The sequence below is a fragment of the Meriones unguiculatus genome, chromosome 2 (assembly GCF_030254825.1).
Source record: "Meriones unguiculatus strain TT.TT164.6M chromosome 2, Bangor_MerUng_6.1, whole genome shotgun sequence".
NCBI classification, from domain to species: Eukaryota; Metazoa; Chordata; class Mammalia; order Rodentia; family Muridae; genus Meriones; species Meriones unguiculatus.
Window position 1 is genome coordinate 115,670,100 of NC_083350.1, and position 17,279 is coordinate 115,687,378.

Sequence of the window (17,279 nt, forward strand, 5' to 3'; positions counted from 1 at the left end):
TTTGCCTATGAACAGCTGTTACAAAATTGCTGAAATGTTAGCGTAGAATTAAGATGTAATCAATGACCTAATAAGTCACCATTCTTAGTAATACAACATCACTAAATATGAGATAACGATAATATCTTTTAATCTAGTAATTCATTTTTATTTTTATTTTTTTTTAGCCATCCTGAATTTTAAAAAATAAAAGCCTTTCCATTTTCTTTACTAAACCGGTGGTTCAGCAATAGCAAGATTATGTTGTTTTCATGAGCATACACATACTGAAGTGCTTCTCAGTTTGTTGAATAAGTATCTATGAAAATGTATGTGTGGCAACAACTTAGGCTATGTGCCATAGGAAGAGTGTGGTACAGTTTGCCCATGAAGTGTTCCTGGTCAACATGCATTCAATAATTATATGAGGTAATATGTGTACAAATATTTAGAGTCCTTGATCAAGTTTCACATGTAGCTGATGAAACTCTGAAAGATTTTTACAGTGATTTTGGTTTGGGTTTTATTTTTCATAGTAGATAAGCCTTATGTAAGGCTTTACCAAAGAAATGAGTCATATATGACATCTAAAAGAAGACACTCTGTGTTCTTCCTTCTACAGCAGAGTGCTAGAGAGATGTCTAAGAACTTATTCCCTGAAGATCATACACTTAGTCTTATTTCTCTTGTTTTATTACCAAAAGAACATCTTTTCTTTCAGGCAACAGTTGCTGCATTTGCTGCCAGCGAAGGCCACTCCCACCCTCGGGTAGTTGAACTGCCAAAGACTGATGAAGGCCTGGGTTTTAACGTCATGGGAGGAAAGGAACAGAATTCCCCAATTTATATCTCCCGCATCATCCCCGGAGGAGTGGCTGAAAGACACGGAGGCCTCAAAAGAGGAGACCAGCTGCTATCAGTGAATGGAGTGGTATGTTGCTAAACTACCCACAGATTTTTCTCCCTAAATGTGTCTCCTCCTCCCCCCATGACTGTAGCCCAATGCTGAAATTGTAGTACAGACAGTAATTTTATGACCATATCCAACCAGTTTCCTGGATTTGGATGGGTATAAACCTATAAAAGCACCAATTTTATATTTTTATGTCTCATTTCACCTTGCACAGGTATGATAAATATCAACAGTTGAAAAATCAGAAAATCATGCCAAGAAATTATCACCAAGAATTTCCCTCTCAGGATACTGATGCTAAATTAGCATTCAGAAGAATATAATTTCAATGTCATTTTCATCCCAAATTTCTATGAGCACTTGAGTTTGATGTTTTGTTTTAGTAAGTTAGTAAGTTAGATAGTTACTTAGTTAGTTGGCTAGTTAGCTTGTTCATTTGTTTCAGTGTTAAGCACTAAACCTAGAGATACGTGTATGATGGGCAAGTACTGGACCACCATGGCTGACTCCAGGCTGAGAAATAGCTTCTTGTGAAGCGAACTTAGTCTTTCTCCTTAGCTTCCACTTGTACCACACATAACCAATCTAAGATCATAAATTTCAGAAAAAGAAATGGGAATTTATCAAAATATGCTTACCCTTTGACTTATAAACATTTATTATAAGAGCAAGATTTAATATGTAATCTAGATTTTGGTTTTATGCTCAAAACACAATACCTAACATAACATATCTGAAATGAGATAATTGGTTGGTAAGCATGGTATAATTTTTTATATCTTTAATCGTATTTGTATTTTTATATTTTAAAAATTAGAGCATACTACAAAACAGTGGTTTTATATTTTAAAATGCTATTCACTGAACTCTGCTATTCTCTAATAAGCATCAAAAGTAGCAGTCCATGAATATTTTATATGATCATTCCAATCTCCAAATCACCATTTCCTCTATTTTCTCAAAGACATAAATGCTTTGAGATAAGCATTTTATTGACCTTTCAGTAAGTATCACTTCTCAAGGCTTGTACCAAATGATAATTGTAGAACCCAGCTTTTTGATAGAAGATCTCGAGTCGGGTCAAAGGTTATGATATACAGTAAGCTATGCCCCGTGCTGTTAATTTGTGGTTTCTCTGAATATGCTTTACAGATATAAATATATTTGTATCTTTAAAATATGAAGAAAGAGAGCAAAAAAAAAACACTCACATATGCATATTCATTATAGTAGCACAAAGCAACCATAATCATCTATGACATCAATCATCAATCTAATAGGTCAATTGACTTTGAACTAGCCATCAAGGGAGCAAACAGACTTTGCTTAACCTCACATTTGCAAGGAGCACAGCTCTAAGCATTTCAGAATAAGGCATCCATTCCAGTAGTGACCTCAAGATGAACCTGAGAAGTAGCAGAAGCATTGCAACAATGAAATCAAACAGACCTGCTTTCCCCCCTGAGTGTCCACACTGTTACAGACTGTTACAGACTGTTACAGACTGTTACAGGCTGTAACAGTGTGGACAGTGTACAGACCACCCTACCTACTCAGGAGCCTCAATCTAAAAAGAGGCAGACAGAGTAGTTACTAATTATAAGGGGACTGATGGAAATGAGTGAGGTCACGTGTCTACCAGGAATCAGCCTGTGACCATTCCATCACATGCACCTTTGATGAGTAAGTGTGACCACCAAAGAAGGTTGAAGTGAGCGAGATTTTTAAAGTGCTGGGAATATTCCTTTTATTGACTTGATGAAACGTAAACCTCAATGAAAATTCTCCTGTACAGATAGCTGTGTGCAAATTAGCAAATATTTATTAAGAAGAAAGAAGCAACAGCCTCTGTTCTGTGAAGCTGGTGAGGTTCCACTTCTCTGTCCATTGGGGTATTCAGTCATAAACTTGAAAGAAAGATCCACTTGAGTCAGATGGGAATATTCCAGGGCCAATTCTTTTTCCTTATATTCAGCCACAGAAAATCAAACATTTTATTAAACATACAATTTAACTTTTATCCTATGTTCACACTTATTAATCCCATGTACAGGATTTTTCTACTCTGTTCATGTTTCCAAAGACTCTAGAATTCACATTTACTTAAAAGCTACCATATACTGGAGTTTCCAACTAAAAAACAAAACAAAACAAAGCATAATTTTAGGTAACCAGGCACTAATTTCAGGAAAGTCAATTTCTGACATAGTTTGCTAAAGAGAAAAAAAATAATGTTTGTTCATTACAGTCAGTCTAACAAATGCTACCCCCTGTCATGGCTAGAGTTTCTTCAGACATATTCCAAATTGCTGTGCTCACCCTGGCCTGGTTTGTTAAGCTCTATGAGTTACAAATTAAAATATTGACCCTCTATACAACAACTGGTAACAATTACCTATTTTAAAGGGTTTAAAAGTAAATCATATATACACATATAACTATGTAACAGCAATTAGTGTAAAAGGAGAGGTGTGTGAATTTGAAAAAGAGCAAAGAGAGGCATAGGGGAGGTTTGAAGGAGAGGAAATAGGCGGGAAAGATTAACCTAAAAAATATAAAAGAAAAATGTATTTTTAAGTAAATCAAAAAGAAAGTTGTATCCATTTTATTGGGTGCTCATCTCAAGGTATTTTTTTTTTCTATAATGAGAAACTTCATGGCTCACTGATCTGCTCCTAGTTGCAGAAATCATAACTAATACAATTCAAGAAGCCTGGGTTTTTATCCCTGGGTCCAGGGGTCTTTTCAGTAGAAATAATTTCACACAGGTCATGTTATTTAGTGAAAATAAAATATTTTATAATAAAATAGAGTTGGAGGCCCTATAATTGAAAGACCAAAAAACAAACCAAAGACAAGGTTAGCAAATGATGAAGTGATTGCTATGCCTGCTTTGAAACAAGTACCATTTGAGATTTATAGAAAAGATTTTCATAACATACTTTTCTAAACTGAGAATTTAGAAAGACATGATTTGAAGGGTTAAGGAATACCTTTAGTAAGCATTCGGAGAACAATTTCCTATTTAGCAAATTAAAGGTTAAATTATCTTATGGGCCTAAGAATTTTAAATGATGTTTCTAATGATATCATCTATTTTGTTACTTTTATGTTATTTTTATACCTTGGTTACATTTAGAAAGGAAATGTTATATTATCTTGCAAAATTTACCATTTTATTAACACATAACTGATAACATGAAATGCAAGATAATAAAAGGAGAAGGGGGAATCAATAAATAGAAATAAAGAAAGGATACAGCAATTGAGCAATTGATTTTTTTTCTTCTTCTTATAAGTCAACACAGAAGAAAACTCATAACAGTTCAACTCTGATGGACTTTTTTTTTCTTTATTTCTGGCTAGAAAAGAAATTTCCCATGGGGTTCTTATAAATGAGACATTGAATCACCTAATAAAGAGTCCTTTTGTGTGTGGCTACTACTTCTTGTGTCAAGCTTTGGCAAAAACTAACAGCTGAATTAAAATTTAACATTAATAGGAGGTCATGGTGTTACAGTTCGGAACCTATAGCTCTCTAATCATCTCCTTTTCACCATTTTATGTGAAAGTGTTCTCTCAAGGACTATTTCTAAAGATTGCAGCCAGTATGGAGCCAACAGGGACAGTAAATATATTTAGTGATAGAATCAAGATATATATATAAAAAAATTCTCAATAGATGGTACAATAGGCTTCACTTAATAAGGCTCTTCATGAAGCCCTGCTCAGATGCCAGAGACTGTATATACAGAATCATGGAGGCGTGGCTAAATACCAAAGCTTGAATAAGGTTCCTGGGGGATACTAATTGATTTTAAAAGCATTATAAATTGGGATGAGGAGCAAAAGAGAAGACCCCAAACCATGTTAATGTCTTTGTAGGAACATTGATTGAAATACTTTTGACTTACTCGAAGATGGCGCTCAAGCTCTTGAGTGTGATAGACTGTGGTCAGTCCATTCGCTACTGTTGTCTGATCTAGTGAACGCAGCTGTAGTTTAGCATGCCTCCCTGAAGGGCACAATGTTAAAGGATTGAAGTCACTTTTTGCAGAGAAGAGAGATTTTAGGAGAATAATGGCATTTCCAGGTGACCTCCATTTTGCCAAATAACAGAAGCTAGGCCAGAGCATGAAGGTTTCAGGGAAAGCAGAATCCAGCTTTCCTAATAAAGACCTTGTATACATGTAAAGCCATCTAAACAGAGTCTATACTCACCCAGAAGGAGTATATGCCCATTGTCTGAAGTCTGAATCAGAGATTAGAAGACCCAGTACTGTGTACATAGTTGCAACCAGCTCAATGGTTCCTGCCAACTCTGCGACTCTGATTTTACAGCTTCAGATGAAATTTTTGGTGAGTCCCACTGTGCGCACTAGTTTTCCAATTCATACTACCCTATATTCTGGGGCTGACAAGTAGGTACAATCTATTGTCTATGGATTCTGTTTTTGAGATATGGTCTTTCAGTGAGATAATTAAAAGTTTGGGTCACTGTACTTCATTATGGTTTGTACCTTATAGTATTTAAGCGTGAAAACATGTTATTTTTTCCATTGGTTGTTGAAGACAGTCTTACAAAATGGGAAGGATACTTCTGCTGTAGACATACACACACACAGAGAAAGAGAGAGAGATAAAACAATCAGATAAAATCAGAGACCCACAGTAAACTCATGAAGTGGATTTCAGTCTTTACTGTGATGTTAATTGACTACCAAGAGTAAAATGTGATTGTTTGAAAATCAATCCCACTTAAATCTGAATGAGCTCTGTGGCTACATCAGTGTCAATTTCTTGCAGTTTATGTTATTTTATAGTCTGAGAAGATGTTAATATCGCAAAGCTGGGTAAAAGGAACAGAAGAGGTCCCTGTACATTGCCTCACCTTTTTATAAACTGCAATTATTTCATAACGTTTTTTAAAAGGAGAAACCTTCCAAACAGTCCCCCAAATACAAGAGCAAGATAGGAACAAGATACCAAAGAACAGAAAGAAGGAAAAAACAGAAGCAGGAGAACGTTAGTCTTACCCCCCTGTTAAGAAGAGACATGGCTAGCGTCTGAAATTCAAACATTGCCTCAGAACCCCACTGGCAGGACAATTGTAATTACATTTGCCTCACTGTGTAGTTAAATCTAAATCAAGTTGTTGGTACAGTGTTTGCACATAGCTAATTACTTTTTAAAGCATAACAGATGAATGAATAAAGATGTGGGAAAGGAGGAGAATAAATAAGTTTTCTCGGTACCTGGCCTCTTTCCCATTTTATAAATGTGCATGCCAAGTTAAGGGTGAGATTCACAGCTCAAATTAGCTACACAGAGAGCTGTCAGGTGTGCAGTGAGGATTAATCAAGAATCTGAGCTGTGGTTGGGGTCACAGCTCAGTGCTGAAGAGCTTGCCTAGCATATACAAGGCCCTGAGTTTAGTACCCAACACCAAAAAAATTAAATTAAATTAAATTTAGAAAGATAGATTTGAGCCAGTGTAAAGTTATAGCTTCCCAGTAGAGAAACTTGAACTTGAATCTTACTCATCTGTTCCTGGAGTGAAATTTACAAAATAACCAAAGGGCCTTTTAATTCTTATGAAACATATCACAAAATATTTCTGCGAGTCTAAGTCCTACAATAAAACACATTCACCATATGCAGCAACAATTTTTCTCCATTGCCTCATGTCCAGTCCAAGAAAAGGCCCCGTGCATAGTTGAACAGTGGTCTACAAATATTTTTGGGTGTTAGGCACCACTGTAAGGACTTTACATAATGAATGAATTCTTTTCCTCATAATTATCTTTAACAACAAGTGTTATTAGTATCATTTCCATTTACAAACAAGGAAACAGAGACATCCAGTAACTTATCCAAGCTCCTAACAACTATTGAATGGCAGAGCTAGAGGTTCTGACTCAGGCCACCTTTATAATTTAAAAGTAAATAAATATTATAGCCATAAATAACTCATGCTTTCAAGCATGATATAGAAAAGATCAAGACTTCTTAACCTTTATGGGCTTATACTTTCAGTGAGGAGAAGGTAAAATGTTTTTTTCAGCTACTCATTTTTGACCTTTCAAATGTTACAAAAAAAAAAAAAAATCAGCAAAGGTCGTAATAGTTTGAAAAAGAAGTGCACTTTAATTCAAATGTCTCAGAGTACTGAGGAGTGAGAAACAAACATTCTGTCTGATTGTGTCTAAAATTGTTTCATACCTTCCTTGATAATCATTGCTCTTTTCCTGGGAACCTCAGTGTAGCCCAAATAGCCAACCACCTTCCCTCAGCTAGCTGAGCAACACCGACTAATAACTAATGCACAAACGCATTTGGGTATTTAAAGGGTTGACCCTGGCAAGGGGAGCAAATGGCTTTGACCCTCAGTTTCCCTATGGGCTAGGCATGAGGATCCCCAACTTAATTCAAGGCTTCCAAGTTTGAAATAAAAGCTATTCTCACATCCTCTCTCTGCATTTGAACCATTTTCAGGTTTCTAACTACCCTTGACAGCCAAGCATGGGAGATTATTTGGGCTGGAATTAAACAGGAGTGAGTGCAAACTGGAATTTCAGTTAGGTATGGAACATTTCTGCTCCCAGGATGCCGTCATGTGACACTCCACTCACATGTGAAGAAGCCAAGAGATGTAAAATTTCGTTTTATCACAGTCACCTTCAGAATGACACAGGGACCGCATGCATTACCATCCACTGTATGCTTGCAACCTTGAACAAGCCTTACGCTGCCCCCATCAGTCCAAGCCACCTCATGACAGAGATTTTTAATTTTGAGGAACAGAAGGAAACACTGCAGCAGGACAATAAAATAAAAGACTGTTGGTCACGACTAGACATGTATTGACTATTCCATTTAGTGTCTGGTGTAGTCCTTCTCATAGTTATTTTTTTTAACCACTGTTTGTGGTTTTCCTCACTGTCGTTATTTTAGCATTCAATCAATCAATCATTACCTACCAGCTGCCACTGGATACAGATCAGGGAGCAGAGCCAGGCACCGTAAAGCCCTCAGGAAACTTTGCCTAATAGATTGTGAGAAGATAGAGGTGATGATAGCAAATGTATTCATGCAAATGCGTACCTTACCCTGATGAGCTACCCAGAATGTTCTCAACCTAAGGAACATGCCCCCAAAGATTCTGTCCAGATCTACATTGGTCAAATGTAGATCTTTACTTCATGTGTGTGTTTATCTTTAACAAATTACCACATACTTAGTGGTTTAAATGACAGAAATTGATTCTGTCACAGTTCTGAGAGCCAGAAGTCCCAAATCAGTTTTGTTGGTCCCAAACCAACCAGCCAACAAGATCTATCCCCCATCTAGATTCTCAATAACATAATCTGTTTCTTGGCTTTTCCACTTTCTGAGGACTGCCTGTGTCCTTCCACTTGTAGCTGCCCTGTTCTGGTCTTCTTCTCCACGATGATTGCCTTCTTGTCTATGCCATACCTCTACTTCCACAGTAATAGAACACTTACGACTGAAGTTGGGATCCACCGAGATAATATGGCACAATCTCAAGATGTTGAACATCTGTGGGTTTAAGAGGCTGTGATTTCTTTAGCTACTCTTCTTCTGCATGTAAGCAGCACAAACCCAGGATCCTTCCCCCGCTAAGGACTGAGGCCAGTGTTCTACCATCCCTGGGAACACTGGTTTTCCATTCTCAGACAGCATGTACTCAGCCTTTTCCACTGTACCCTGGGCAAGTTCTTTCTTTCCATACCAATTTGGGTACTCTGCTACTTTTACTTCTTGTACTGGGTACCATTCAATGATGCCTACCTATAAGTCTCCTCTTCTTCCTTCCTATAGGCCCAATGTAATATGAAATATATATATGAAAAGATAAAGCCATCATTTCACCTTGTACTCCAAAGCTTTATGTATTTGGGATCCTTTGTTCTTTCTAGGTATAGAGTGAAGGAAGAGTGATGGCATGAAAGAACTCAAGTCGATACTTCAGGGTGTAGTGCAGCATTTTAATTAAATACTGTCTGATGTAACAAAAAATATATATATATAAAATAGGAAAAACAAAACATCCAAAGAGCTGTCAGAGATACTAAAAGCAATGAGATGTTAAAAGCAATGAGAGCTTCTTTTAACACTGTTAGGAATGACCTACTTAGAGAATGACATTTAAGCTAAGATTAAGGATTTAAATAAAAAATAATGATAATTCATCACTGTAGTGCAGGGAGAGTTTGAATGGAGCTATGAAGGTAAGAAAGCCCATGATTCCAAGACTTTTCCGAAGTAACTTAAACGAAGATCAGGATGAGGTGGGCAGTCTCTGAAATAAAATAAGGTAGAAACACCGACTGACCTCCTACCAACAGACCCTTAGCAGCTGTACACAAAAACCTAATAAGACTTTCAACTCAGTGCATCACTCTGAAGTGCCGTGATGTGTTAAGACTTTCTGGTACTTCCAGAAGCTGTTCACTAGGAAATAAATTCCATTAGTTTTTTTTTTATCTCTACCAAATGTTTCCTCAATAAAATTCTTTACACGCAACATCAAATCACTTGACTAGAATCTAGCATCTGATAACTGCAGTGTAACCTTATTTTTTATTGTTATGATTAATGGAAATTTTTATACTAAATTGATATTTTTAATGTTTTAAAGGGGGACTAAAAAGTCTATCAGTATGCTGGTTACTTTTGCTATACCCAATAGCTGCTCTTGTCATAGAATTCTACCATATAGGCAGTTAACTTTTCATCCCAGTTTAAATTTTCCACTGTTCATTCTGTCTATCAGGAGACATTAGAAATACAATAGGAGGGGAGGAGGACCTCCTTTATCTGTGGACTAGGAGAGGGGAATAGGGGCAGAAAAAGGAGGAGAGGATGGGATTGGGAGGAGATGAGGGAGGAGGCCACAGCCAGGATACAAATTGAATAAAGTGTAATAAATGATAATAATTTAAAAAGGAAAAAAGAAATACCTCATCAAAAGCAGTTGGATACTAGTTATTGGCAGGATGATTGTGAGAAAGCCACTAGACTGTCCAGTGCCCTTACACTTTCAGCATTAATGTAACAATATGTGCTCTAGGTTTTTCTGCTGCTGACAATCAAGATTTGAAAATTAGGCATTGAAAAAAACATATCTTAATGCTTCCCCCAAAGACTTCATCACTGTTGTGGTTTTTAAATTATTAAACAGCCTTTTAATTCAACTCCCAGATAAGTTTGTCTGTGTTTCCCATCATGACAAAGTCTTTGTAAAAGCAAACACTGTAAATAGGATAATGATCTTTATGTTCTCGGCAGGAAACATACAGTTCACCTCACACGAAAATAGTCTTGGTCTTCAAATCCTGCCTAGTCAAGTATTTCATTATCTATTCTTTAACTCCAGCATTCATGAGTTTCAAGATTTAAGCATTCACGAATGATCAGAGTCATAAGGCTGATGAAGTGCCTTCCATCAGAGAGACAACAAAGCATAGCCATAGCATGAAGTCTAGAGTTTAAAAAGTAGGGCGGAAGGATTTACAAAATGCCCTAGACAACTTGTTTGGGAGCTTGCATTTATCATTTGAAGGAGAAATTGACCCAAAATGATTTTATTTATACTTAGACTATTCTGGCAAGAATATTCTGGAAGAAAACATGGAGTTAGTGAGAGCAACTAGGAAACGCTTAAGATTCGGGAGAGATATAATAAAAGTCTTTAGGGGGACAGTAATGACTAGGGCAAAAAGAAAAGATTTGAAAATTATTTTGGAGATAATGGTACCAAGAATAAGACCTGCAGTTGACTGGGCATGATAAAGGAATGACAGAAATTGGTAGACAAAGGGTTCCCCAGACCTGGATCGTGCCCTTCTGTTGTTGTTGTTACAAAATGCTGGTGTGCAGGAAAAGAAAAGGAACTGCTGCCCAGCCTTGTATACTATCCTCAGGCTGCTCTATGGGAAATGCTATGGAGATAAAGTGGTAATCTAACATTAGCTTTTGTAAGAGCAAATTGAAAAATTGAGTTCCACAAGACTAACAGCAATTCAATGCAAAAACATTTATTATTATTACTGTGTTTTTACAATTTTGAATATGAAAGCCTTTCAGTAAATTACATGTATCTTAATAATTTATTACCCTTCAAATAGTTTATATTTCGATGTAATATAAAATGTAGTTTATATTACATCCTTTAATGTATAGAATAATATTTACATTAAAGGATGTTCACCCTGGCCACGTAACACCCCAGCCCTCTAGACATGCCAATCAAAACGTATCATCAGGGGCTGAAGAGTTAGCTCAGTATGGAAAGTGGATGCAGCACAATCCGGAAGGTCTAAGTTCAAATCCCCGTGTAAAAGCTTGGTACAGCCTGGAATTCTGTTAGCCTACCACTGAAAAGACAGAGATGGGAAAATCTCATCAGTCAGCCAGACTAGTCAGTTGGTAAGTTCTTGAGTGTGGTGAGACACCTGTCTCCAAAAATATTGTGGAAAATTATGGAAAAGAACACCCAGCATCCACTATGGCCTTCATAATCACTAGCATGAACACACCACACATCTGCTATACACTGACACCCTACCCCACTTACACATACACACACACACATACACACACACACACACACACACACACAAATAAAAACTACCTTCAGACCTGCCCACTCCAAGAGCAAATCTTATGCCTGGTGGAAAACCGTGATCTTCAACTGAATCAGCAAATTTTAAGAAAACTGATACAAACCAAAAAGCAAACTGGGTTATTAAGATCTAACTGCAGTTGTATATGAGAATCGAATGAGTTTCTATGACATTGTGGCTGATAGGGGTCTACGAATGGGAGCCACTCTGGAAGACACTTGAGCCTCAGCTGGTCTCAGACAGAGGGCTCTGTGGCAAAGGCAATTTAACTGACAGCTCACAATGATTAGATCTGCTGTTGGCTTCATCTCTGAGGTGATTGTGAGACTATCACATTGAAGTGCTCAACAAGACATCCAAAAAGATTTCTCAGCCACGTCCCATGTGCCTGACACTGGGGAAGGAACATTTTAAGAAAACACAGCTTATACCCAAAAGGAGCTTATTGTACCTGAGAGTCCTTGAAGCATCTTGTGGATTTTTTTTTTTCCATCAGTAGAACGGGCTGCACGGCTCATAAACTGGCCTTACCTTCAGCTTTGGATGATTTGTATAAATATCATGGCAACATGTCACAAAAAGAAATACAGCAAAGGTTTGCCACCTTGCTTATGTGCTCAACTCAGGAAAATACAATAAAGTCTATAACTAAACCCCACAGGGAACCTCTTGGCGCTCCAAGTTGTACAATGGGTCTGAGAGAAAACTGGCATTCAGGCTACAGGGCAGGCAGCTGCTTCTCCCAAAATTTTGTGTCCAGGTTCTTTATAGGTTTTTTTTTTTTCCTTTCCTTTTTTTTTTTGGGGGGGGGGTAGTAGGAGTGGACAGGCATCCCAGATTTAATCTAGATCCTCTCACATCTTTTTTTTAAAGATTTTTTTTAATTTTGTGTGCATTGGTGTTTTGCCTGCATGTATGTCTGTATGAGATGGTCAGATCTTGGACTGCCAGACAGCTGTGAGCTGCCATGGGGGTGTTGGAAATTGACCATTTCTCAGTCGGGTCCTCTGAAAGAGGGCCTGTTAACTACTGAGCCATCTCTCCAGCCCCAGCTTTTTTTTTTTTTTTTTTTTTTTTTTTTGGTGTTCTTGTTTTTGTTTGTAATTTTTTGAGACAAAGTTTCTCTGTGTAGCCTTGGCTATCCTAGAACTCTCTCTGTAGACCAGGCTGGCCTCAAACTCACAGAGATCCACCTGCCTCTGCCTCCCGAGTGCTGGGATTAAAGGTGTGTGGCGACACCACCGAGCATTCTCACATCTTAGTCTTCAAATCTCACTTCCTTACACAGATTCAGAAAGCTAGTCAAGCACACCCATGTTTTGGGCAAATCTATGCAAATGCAGGTTGAGCCACCCAGGGCAATGCTCCGAAAAAGGAAGGACTGGGCTTCTCATGGAGGAGTTGGAAGGCCAGAGCCAGGGAATTCCAGTCCCGAATACACTACCCTGTGCAGCCTGACCTAGACCTTATTTCTCAGCCTTGAACCTGCTGCTCCTTCCACCATGACCATCTGAGTTTTGGTTCAGTTGGAAGTGTTGGTTGTGGCAAATCATAAATGTTGCTGGCTTTGTTCTTCTTCATCCAGAATGGACACAGTTCATTCAGGCTCTGTTAACCTTCTACTCCCTGTTAGAAACTAGCAGGCGTTTTTTTAGATTTTCACAGTCCAAATCAAATGATGGTTGTTGTGATAGTTGCTCTTACACAATGTGAAGGTGCCATCCAATGGTGTTGCCCATGCTATGGCAATTTAGTTGCCACTAGTTACCCAAGATTGTTACCCAAAACTTTTCCATTTTCACATGGCTTCTAATGACACTCATGGGTAGCATGATGAATTGCTGTATGATGTTGACTGTAAAATCACCCATCATCTTACACCATCAGTATTTAAAATATATTTTTTCAGTTGTGTTGGATATAATTTTGTACATATTTGGCGTATTGCACAAAGCCATCAAATCAATTTTGTTATGATTGGCTTCTGTTTTCTTTTGTTTGCTTGTTTGATTTTTGAGACAGAGTTTCTCTGTGTAGTCCTTACTGTCTAAAGACTCCCTTTATAGACGGGTCTGGCCTTGAACTCACAGAGATCCACCTGCCTCTGCCTCCTGAGTGCTGGGATTAAAGTCGTGCACAACCATGACTTTAATGTGGTGGCACACACCTTTATTGTGTGTGTTCTGTGTGTATATGTATTTTTGTGTTCCGTGTGGTGTGTGTGCATCCATGCCTAAGTGCATATGGAAACACGAGAAACAAATGGGTATCTCCCTCCATCACTTTCTTCCCTAGTCGCTGGACCCAGAACTCAGTGCTTTAGAGACAGGCTGTCTGGCCACCAAGCCTGACACTGTACTTACAGGTGCATGCAATCATGCCAGCTTTTACCATGGGTGCTAGAGATGTGAGCTAAGGTCATCCTGCTTGCCCAGCAAGCACTCTTACCCAGCAAGCCTCCCTAGAATTCTCTCTTTATCTAAAAAAACTAAAAAATTAAAAAAAATAGTCATGTGAAAATTTTGAGTTAAATCATTTTTATTAAATTTTTATTTTTTATATTAATTACAGTTTATTTACTTTGTATCCCACCTATAGCCCCCTCCCTCTCCAATCCCACTCTTCCTCCCTCATCTCCTCTCTGTCCCTCTCTAAGTCCACTGATAGGGGAGGTCCTCTTCCTCTTCCATCTGACCTTAGCTTCTCAGGTCTCACCAGGACTGGCTGCAACATCCTTCTCTGTGGCCTAGCAAGGCTGCTTCTCCCATGGGGGGTGGGGAGTTGAATCATTCTATGAGTAAAATGACTCATATGTAGCCATACAATTTCTTTCTTATGCCTTTTCAGTTATTTATAGGAATGTCATACCTTCAGCAAGAAACCTCATTATCTCTGATTTATTTCTCTCCCTAGAAGCAAGTACATTCATCTGCCTAACAGATTATCTGCTCATTTGTTCTGTCAATTCCTTAGCTTGGAAAATGTTAGCTAAGGCCATTGGTCAGCAAACTGCATCAGTACTGTATAAAGCTCAGGTGTGGCCACACATGGTTGTGCCCTAAATTTCCATGGGAAGGCTTCAATATTTATCCATCATTCATTCATTCAACAAAGTTTTTTTGTTTTTTGAGAATCTGTGTTTTGATACTTGGTTGGCATCTAAGTTCCTTAGTGAAGAAGAGAAAGGAAAATGTCTTTACACTGTATTATAGGGGAGAAATTATAAGCAATAACTGGTAATTGAATATATATAAAAAATGTTAGGTTATCACAAGTCCCAAGAGAAAATAAAGAAATGAGTGCAATATAGGCACAATAGGTGTGCTAGAGAAAGAAAGAGAGAGAGAGAGAGAGAGAGAGAGAGAGAGAGAGAGAGAGAGAACCTTCTGTGACATGGCAGAACAGCTTTGGTGCAAAGGCAGTATTACAAGAGCAGATCCAAAATGTGTAAAGAAAGTTATATGAGTGTGCCAACAAGAATAACCTACCACCAGACAACACCCAGCAAGATTTCTATGATGAAAGAGTGCTAGTATGCTTCAGAGGTGAGAATGGAGCCAGTGAATCTGACATGAAGTCAGATCAAAGACAGAATCTATGGAGTTAGTTAATGGTGAGTTGCTACCATCAATTAACTACTTAGCTAAGTAACTATTTGCTTAGTGTAGACCCAGGCTATCTGCGAACTTCTGATCCTCCTGATTACACCTCACAAATCCGAGAAATATGGATGGCACATACTGTCACTCTCAGTCTTACATGATGATAGGGATTGAACTCAGAGGTTTAAGCATGCCAGACAGACATTCTATGAATACAACCATTCATAATTACACTGATATTTGTTTTAAATACCTTCTATTCTTTACTCTTTATTTTAAGTAAAATAAAGTAGTAGAACATGCTAGCTATAACCAATGACTCTCAACAAAAGTTGTCAATAAGGATTTTTTTTTGAGAATTTCATAGATGAGTGCAATGTATTTTGATCGTATTCACCCCTCCCTTCCACCAGAATTCCTCTTCTGTCCATTCATACAACTTTACAGCCTCTTTTTTTAACAGTTACGACTGAGATAGGTAACAGGTAGGTAATAGATAGGTAGACAGATGACAGATAAACAGATAATAGATATGTAGATAGATAATTGGATTGATAGATAGACAGACAGACAGATAGATGATAGAAAACATATATAATCTACTTACTCCAGTTAATGTTACCTGTATGTGCAACCTGTGGGTCACTCCCTTGGGGGGACAATTGCCCCTTTCACAGGAGTTGCCTAAGACCCTCTGAAAACACAGATATTTGCATTCCCATTGATAACAGTAGCAAAATTACACTTCCAAAGTAGCAGCAAAAATAATTTTAGGGTTGAGTCACCACAACATGAAGAACTGTATTTAAGGGTCCCAGGATTAGGAAAGTTGAGAACCACTGGTTTGGAGTCTTGAGGATTAGCAATTGAGTGTACAAAATACATCAAGAATGGTGGTTTACACTAGGCTGAAGATTTTGGCCCCAGCAACCTAAGAACCCAGAGAGATTTAAAGCAGAAATACAATCAAATTTGAATTTTTGAGTCATTCCTGAGATGACAGGGTGGCTTTGAAAGGGGCAGACTGGAGGCAAGGAAACATGCTGAGAAATAATTTGATGCTAAGAGAAGAAACAGGTCTCAGTATGAATCTGTCATGGAGAAAAGAAATAATAGTATTTCTTTGTTACAACAGAATGCTTTTTGGGAGTGGGGAAGAAGAAAGGATCGATATTACTTATATGAAAAAAAATCAAGGCTGATTCATTTCACTTTCAGAAACTTTCTAAGTCTATTGATTTGTGACTCCATATGCAGTCTTGCATCCATCAAGACTGAAAGCACTACAGTTTTTCATCTTGTGAGCCATTAAACGAAAAGCAAAAATTAAGCAGGAAGTATTTTTGCAATCCTTACTCACCGTTTCTCAGTCAAACACTATTCCCTAAAAATATGAATCGATAGCCAAAAGACACAACTATGAATTATTTGCCAGGCATGTAACTGACTCACAGGCAACAACAAAAAATAATAATATTAGTAGTAAAGCACTGAGAGGAAGTGGAGAAAAAGAAAAGTGCTCACATTTTAGTGTATGAGCAATACAGGAGGAAATAGACCTGGTTGTGACTGTTCAGTGGGTCAGTGCATCACAGAATGCATTGAAACATCCCACAGACCACACTTCTGAACCCAGGATCACTGATGTAACTCAGCTAAAATCCTTTCAAGTAATTGCCTAGGCACTTATACAGTTGTAATGCTTTTCTTTTTGCTCAAATTAATTCAAGACAATGCCTTAAAACATTATTTAAGCAACATTATTATTGTTTTTCTGCCTTCTTTGGTTTGTTGCAGGGTGTTATAGATTTTCCCACCAGGTAATTTTTCTTAGCACACACACAATGACCAAAATCAGACAAAAACGAAGCTCTTTACTATTTTCTCTGTTCTCTTATTCCATTCAATTCCTCCTCTCCCAAGGAAATATTTTCATGATGAATATTTATTCAAACATTTTTTTGCATTGAAATATACACACATACCGAAACATACACACATGCACTTATAATAGTTTCTCTTTTTTCGTTTCTTCTTCTTTTTTTTTTAATATAAAAAGTAGACTTCTAACAGTGACTGAAAGGTCAAGCTCTTGCAACAGACTTGTGATTCATCAAAAATTCTAGGTGGCCCTAG

The 17,279-nt window shown here is 37.7% G+C and overlaps 1 protein-coding gene across 8 annotated transcripts in view; it reads left to right on the top strand.

The window, feature by feature from the left end:
- The window catches only part of Lin7a (lin-7 homolog A, crumbs cell polarity complex component), a 147,291-nt gene that overhangs the window by 101,999 nt on the left and 28,013 nt on the right, over positions 1 to 17,279 (top strand). For all 8 annotated transcript variants that reach the window (XM_060378012.1, XM_060378013.1, XM_060378018.1 and 5 more), the window contains one exon: positions 701 to 910. In XM_060378012.1, the coding sequence (XP_060233995.1) occupies positions 701 to 910 (210 nt within the window). The remainder of the gene's footprint in view (positions 1 to 700; positions 911 to 17,279) is intronic.